At 33.5% G+C, this 7,283-nt stretch overlaps 1 protein-coding gene across 5 annotated transcripts in view; it reads left to right on the top strand.

The window, feature by feature from the left end:
• The window catches only part of LCORL (ligand dependent nuclear receptor corepressor like), a 186,720-nt gene that overhangs the window by 151,627 nt on the left and 27,810 nt on the right, over positions 1 to 7,283 (top strand). For 4 of the 5 annotated variants that reach the window (XM_017871762.1, XM_017871765.1, XM_017871763.1 and 1 more), the window contains one exon: positions 178 to 4,993. The exons of the other annotated variant lie outside the window; for it this stretch is intronic. In XM_017871762.1, the coding sequence (XP_017727251.1) occupies positions 178 to 3,391 (3,214 nt within the window). In that variant the 3' untranslated portion in view covers positions 3,392 to 4,993. The remainder of the gene's footprint in view (positions 1 to 177; positions 4,994 to 7,283) is intronic. 5 annotated transcript variants of the gene reach the window in all.

Genomic DNA, 7,283 nt, shown 5'->3' with positions numbered 1-7,283 from the left:
TTATGAGTGCTTCATTATATTTTTGCTAAACAATAATCAAAATGCCATTATTGCAGCTCTCTAGGAGTCAGGAGTCCAGCAATACCAAAATATCTTTTTTCGAACGCTGTTAAAATTATAACTCCTTGTAGTGGTATTTTTGCTGCAATTCATTTTTTGTTTGATTTTTATTTTTAGTTCAACTGTTGATGCAAAATCAGAGGAAGCTACTAAAATGGAAAAAAGAAAATCAGCATTAAGCAAAGTTTTGGAATCTTTGTGCATACATCACCAGCAACAAGTTTTGGCTATGTTGAAATTTCTAGTCCAAGAGCAGAATGCTGCTTCTCTTTGCTGTTGTAATACATCATGTGTTGTGTCTTCAGAATCTCAAAAGCCCTTAATCGAAGATAATTTATATGGTCTGTTCTATAGTTGTGAATATAGGCTGGCAGAAAAAGGTTGTTTACAAAACGAAAAACAAAGCCCTGGTTTAGAACCTCTGCCAGTCTGTATTAAAGATTTAAATTGTTTATCTTGCCAAACTGTAACTGTTGAACACATTAAGCCAGTAGTGAATAGAGGAATTGCAGACAGTTATAATTCTCACAGGTGCTGTTCTGGACTGTTACCAAACATTCACTCTACAAAATCAGCCTTTCGTAGTGCTCTTTTGTCAAAGGAAGTATGTGATCTTTCAGTCACTCTTAAAGATGCCTGTAGATCTCGAAGTCCCTCACCCCCACCATTATCACCTGTAGAAACTGAAGGATTTGAAAAATTGAAAGACGTCATCTCAGAGATTTCAGCCTTAGAAAATAACAAACTTGAAGCAAACATTAACCAGCCTCCATCTCTCACACCAGCAGAAATAAGCAGCAATAAGAGTGATCATGAAGATAAAATACTTAAAACTAAAAAATCCAGTAACTCTTACTCTTTACTCTCAAATGACAGCGATAATTCTGCTACAAATCATGAAAAAGGTGAAACTGCTGTAATTTTTCAAGATTTAATGGATCGCATTAATGAAAAACTAAAATCAATAGAAACCACGGATATGACAAGCCTTGTACAATTATCTAGCAGTGATTGTAATACATATAATGATTTAAAATTGGGAGATTTCATAACGTCTCTCTTGCATAATGCAAAAGCCAGTGATTATAGTTTTATGGAATTATTGAGTCAACATGATAAAAAGGTAGAAAATAAAATTATTCAGACAAGATTTCGAAAGCGTCAAGAAACTTTATTTGCAATGTGCAGCTCCTCTGATTCACCCATGTTTAGAAGGCAGTCTTTACAGATAAAAAGAGAACTTGCTAGTCTTGATGAAAATTTTACAAGAAAAAAATACACCGAGAAAAGTTCAAGGAAGTTGACACAAAACAATGATATATCTTCATCAGACAAAGGAGAATTCTATCATGACCAAGAGCCTTCTTTACAAAATTCTAAACGACTTCAAGATAAAAATGCTGAAACATCATTTTCACCAAATTATGCATTACAGTCACTGCAACTACCTCTTCATAGTTCAGAAACTAACTTGTCTTTTAATTCATTTTCAGAAAGCTTTAAAACAACCTTCCCCGAGAAAATGAGCATAAGAAAGCCACAGGAGAAATCTGCAGATGGAAAACAATTTTTGCAAAATCATAGGAAAAATCCAAAGTTAGGTAATACTCAAACTCTTTTGAGAAATGATGCTTCTGGACTTTTGAGCAGAACTAAACGAAATATTGTGCCTCCAGGGTGGTATTCTATATATGTAACAAATAATTATGTTTTTAAAAAATCCCCTAAAGCCAAAAAGGTATCCGAATCCACAACAAAAAACGATCCAGTGAAAAATATTCACATTGAAAGCTCACACAATATAGACCTAAACAAAATTGCAATGAATTCTAATTTACAAGTTGTTGTGAAGCGTTTGGAAGATACAATAAATATAGCCAAAAAATCCTGGAATAATCAGCCATTATCAGAAGGATGTAAAGCATCCAAGAAATTGATAGAAATTGATGGTAAAGATCAAAATGCTGACAGAAATATGACTCTTACTCTAAATAGAATGACATGCAAAGAACAGAGCTTATCAAAATCTGTGGTAGCATCCAGCAGTATTATCAAAAGTCATTGCATGCCTACAATGGATTTGAATAACAAAAGACTTGAAAATCTGAAAAAGTCAACTATTTTAGATATGGGTCGCTTGATTTCCAGTGTTGAAAATGGACCAGCAAAATATGAAGGTATTGAAAGTTCATCTGTTTCCAACTATTCTAGTCCTATCAAACTCATGTTTTTATCTGAGGTTAAAAGTAGTGAAGGAGTCAAATATACTTTAACTTCAGTTGGTACTTCCCATTCAAATGTCGTTCTCCCTTCTGAAAAACCTACAATCCATCATGTAACTGAAGAAAAAACAGAAACAAATGAGAATATCTCAAATGCGAACTCTGAAAATTATCACTCCAATCATTATGATACTGATACTCTTCAAAGAGAACTAAACAAATTGAGTCATGCAAAAGAAACTTCAGGATCCTCTGCAATGTTTATAGGTGATATAAATAGTGATAAGCCACAAGAAGAAACTAAGGACAATTCAAGCAGTGCTACTGATCCATCTTTTAAAAGAAAACCAGGTAGACCAAAAAAAATAGGTCCCCAAGTTGTGAGACAGATTAAGCGACCAATTGGAAGACCACCAAAGCCTAAAACTGATCAAACAGACATCCCTGTTTGCCAGAATGAGCCCTTTAGCGCTGGAAGGAAAAGCCCAGAATCTCTCATCTCAGAAGTAAAAGAAGGTATTCATAAAAAGAGTATTACAGTAACTGTTATTTACGGAAGGTCAAGAAGAACTAAAAGGCATGTTTCTGAAGGAAGTGTAAACATAAGCAACCTTATGTCTTTAAACAATAATGCTGGGGATTTTCCAACTGAATATAATAGTCCCAGAAATATTAGTGAACACAAAATTAACTTGGGTGAAAGAGTAAGTGCTGTCGCAAGCTTGACTACTGAAAGTGAGATCTTGGGGTCTGGCTTTGAATATGTGAGACCCATCAAGAACAAATCTGTGATACCTCAGCCTTCCAAGAACATGATTCGACCAAATCAGAAGCCTTTGGCAATAAGTAGGAAGCCTGGTAGACCAGCAAAAGTGAAAATCTCTGGCATATCTGTGACTATTAATAGAACTTCACCTCAGGAAAGAGAAGTAAGTATTAGCAGCTGCTTGCCTCCTTTAGAACAGGAAAATACGTTAGGAAAAAATCTACCTGAAGAAAAGTATGACCAACAGTGCACTAAAATGGATAAAATAAGGCACACTGAAGCTGATATATTTAAAATGGATCAAAAGTATGATTGCTACTGTACCTTTGAGACATTCTATTAGGGACAGAAAACCATCTCTGCATTTCTTACATTCATTAGCATCTTCTAGCTCATTTATTTATAGAAATGCTCTGCTCCATAAATCATATAAACTGCATTTGCAGAAAAATAAAAGTCAGAAGGAAAAACATAGACAGTCAAAGATGAAAATAGCTTACAAAGATACCCCAAGAATCAGACTTTCACGGAATGCAAAAAAGTGTCTGGAAGATAATAAATTAGTACCTATTTCTGAAGTATCCTTGGATCCTATAATTTCATCAAACCCTTTGCTCAGGTGGTGGGCTACTTCTGCTTCAAATGATTCCTTATTAGAGGAATTAAACAATAGATTTGAGCAAATAACAAATGCTTGGGTGCAAGTAAGTGGTGATGAAGCTGAAAATTGTATTCATAAAAAAAGAGAACACATTGAAAATGATCATTTCAAAGTAGCAAGCCCTTTGGAAACTTGTCTTTTAGAACTTGAAGTTTCACCTGTAAAATGCTTTTCAGAAAAGTATGATTTGAATGAACTCTGTACTTGGTTTATGCAAACAACAGAAACACAGTCTCTTTCACTAGTTAGAAAAGCAAATGCCCGAAACCCTTTGGAAGTAATAAATACCAGGGGAATCAAATTAGGGACCAAATATTCTGACTTTAATGCCAGCCCCTTCAGAAAGCACTTTAAAAAATTTGCACTCTCTTCTCCTTCAAAATCAGCAGAGAAGTTGCATATACTGCATAAAGTGGCTAACTCTCCACTCTTAAATGTGAAAAGTAATTTAGCAATAGCTAGATTAAAAAGGACTGAGTTTAAGAGGTTGCATCATGAAAGGTGGAAAAGAGAGGGAAAGCTGCACAACCACGGAACAGTTGACTGGAACTCTAAAAGAAGAAACTTAGGATTTTCTGCCAGAACCAATTTTAAATAAGACTGAGGGAGAAACAAAGGCTGACATCCCACTCCAAGGAAAAAGCATAGTAGATAATCAGTGTGTTTTGCCACCTGAGATCAGGGGTGACTTGCAGCAGAGGGTAGTAATGCCTGACTTCAAAATACGTGCTAGTTTCGAGAATAAATTTAAGTCAGAAGCAAAAGAGAATGGAACAAATTGCAGCCAAAAAGACTTTCAAAAGGGACCAAGACTAGAAAATGTGTGTCCTAATAGTTGGAGGTCAAAAACCTTAAAAGACTGTAGAATATTTTTAAGGAAGCTCAACTGTCTTGAACACAGAAATACTTTAAAGCTAAATACAATCATTTACTCTCCTGAATCTACTGACAATGGAAATACTCATCAAACTCATATGGAAGAATCAAAGCGCTTTACTTTAAGATCTCATTCTGCTAGGCAAAATTCTTTTAAAAAGCAATCTAAAGAAATAGAAAATGCTAAAGCAAATAATCCTTCAGCTAATGAATTTGCTGACCATCTTGGCAATCGTAAATTAAGCAAATGTATTAACTTTGACAAGAATCCTGATAGTTTTGAAGTTCTTAGCAATTTGAACAAAAGAAAAAGACCACCATGGAAGACCACAGAAGTGTCAACAAAAAGACATAAACGACAGTCATGCAACAGTGGACAAATGGCAAACTATTTTTCCAAATCCCTAGGTAAGTTCTTCTCTATGTAATTTTGAAGTTTCATTGTAGGTGCCTTCAGTACAGTATAACAGGTAGAAAAGGAACAGCTGATTCAGTTTTAATTAGTTTCCAAAAGATTTGGACAACCTCATTTCTTGGCACCTAGTATGAAACTCATGAAATTAGGTGCTGCTAAATGTATCAGTGTGCTTCCCCACCTCTTAATACGTCCAGGATTTCACACAAATAAAAATATATATAGTAGAGACATAGAAATCATCTTTAAAATAAATTATTTTAGTAATGTAGATGTTATCTTCTTTTGCATTTGGTTGATCTAATAAAATCAGTAAGCAGTTTGACAGACAAATATAACCAAGTAACTAACTAAAAATTAAGTACCACACTATAGTAAATATTACTCACTTGAGAAATCAATAACAACTTTGAGACCATGTTTTAAAAAAAGTAAAGACTACCTGTTAAATTGATAGATTGTAACATATTATCCTAGGATAATCTTAATCTCACATCACCCACCAAGTTGTTATGTCGTTTGGAACTCACTTTAAGACTGATGATTTGAAGAGTGGTAGAGCAACAATATTTTTAAAAATAAATCAGCAAACTTGTTGAGTAGTTTTTTGATATCAGACATTGAGCTCATTTCCACAGATATAAAGATGCGGATTCTTTTTCACAGATAATCCATAACCTAGCAAGAGGGAAAGAATCATGTACAAGTTGTTGTTAAGGTAATGCCAAATTCAAAATGCAAACCAGAATTACCTTAGCAAACAATTACATCCTTTACTCAGTTATACTGACCTGATGTTGGTGCCTCAGGGAGACTCAAGGACGCTACAGCTTGTCCGACCCACCGCCCCTGGGCCACGTGCAGCCCAGGCCTGCTTTGAGTGTGACCCAACACAAACTTGTGAACTTTCTTAAAACGCTATGAGATTTGTTTGTGTTTTTTTGTTGTTGTTTTTGTTTTTGTATCTGTAGCTCACCAGCTATTATTAGTGTTAGTGTATTTTGTGTGTGGCCCAAGACAGTTCTTCAGCATGGCCCAGGGAAGCCAAAAGATTGGACACCCGTGCTAAAACCTAGTAACAATAATATAGGAACACTGTAGTTGCTAGTGTAGCCGTTTCCAGCTCTTCTTACTGATAAATACTGGACAATGAGGGATATTGAGGAGTATGGAAGTACTTATTGATTACTTGCTTAACATGAAAGAAATTTTACATTTGGAAATTTAAAGATATTATATAGTTGCATCGTTATATATTTTAGGAGTGTTTTGGGGGGAGTTGGGGAAGTATTGGCTTTAATTTTATTACTCTTTTTAAAACTTGTTTAAAAGCTAAAATAGGTAGTATTAGGTCTTATATTAAAATAGTAAAAGCAGTAAATTCTTGATTTTTAATAAGTTAATGATTTTATGACCCCCAAGATTCAGTTATTCAACTATATGACTTTAAAACCTATGTCAGAAAGTAATGATTAAAATTTCAAATATCTAACATGCGACGATTAAAATTTTAAAGGTTGGCCAAAGTAGACTCTCAATTATAAATGATTAATCAAAACTTTAAAAAGTGACCTCTGTTTCTTGTTCTCGGGATAACTAAAAATATCAAATGCCATGTCAGGAAAAAGAGAGGTAAAAAAAAACTGATAGTGTATTTTTTTAAATTATAATTCATCTGAAAATATACACACATATTTCTTAAAGACTATCATGAATGGAGAATAAAATGTAAAGCTTCATTTTAAATTCTTTATATCATCCTCATATCATACTGTTACAGTTTACCAGAAGTAAATGCATTAATTCATTTTACAACAGAACCGTATTTTGTCCTTTCAGCTTCTTAATCATTGTATCTTCCTAAGAAATAAATATCAAGCTTATTTTAATGTGATTATTTACCCCCACTAAATATGAAATCATCCTAGAAAAAATAAGATGGAAGATGCCTAATTACTACTTTTTCAAATTAATTTCAAAATCCTTTTGGGCAGTTTTAAAATGTTTAGTATCATGTGAAGAGCTGTTTTTGATCTTTCTCATTTTTAAAATTGCTAGTACTATTTCCTGTTCTGCTTAAAGTTTTATCTATCTTTCACTGATAACTTTTCCTTCTTTTTTTTTTAACATTTTTTTTTAGTCAATCAACAAGGACATTATTTTTATAAAGTTGTATTTATAGAAATATTTGTTATATTTATCTGATTTTTAAAGTATTTTTTTTCTCATTATTCTTAGTATCTCATACTTCTTTTTGCCTTTTTGGAAATGATGCTAAAACTC

This window comes from Rhinopithecus bieti, unplaced genomic scaffold (genome assembly GCF_001698545.2).
Source record: "Rhinopithecus bieti isolate Rb0 unplaced genomic scaffold, ASM169854v2 scaffold_6151, whole genome shotgun sequence".
Lineage (NCBI taxonomy): Eukaryota > Metazoa > Chordata > Mammalia > Primates > Cercopithecidae > Rhinopithecus > Rhinopithecus bieti.
This window is presented reverse-complemented; position numbering and strand designations above follow the sequence as displayed.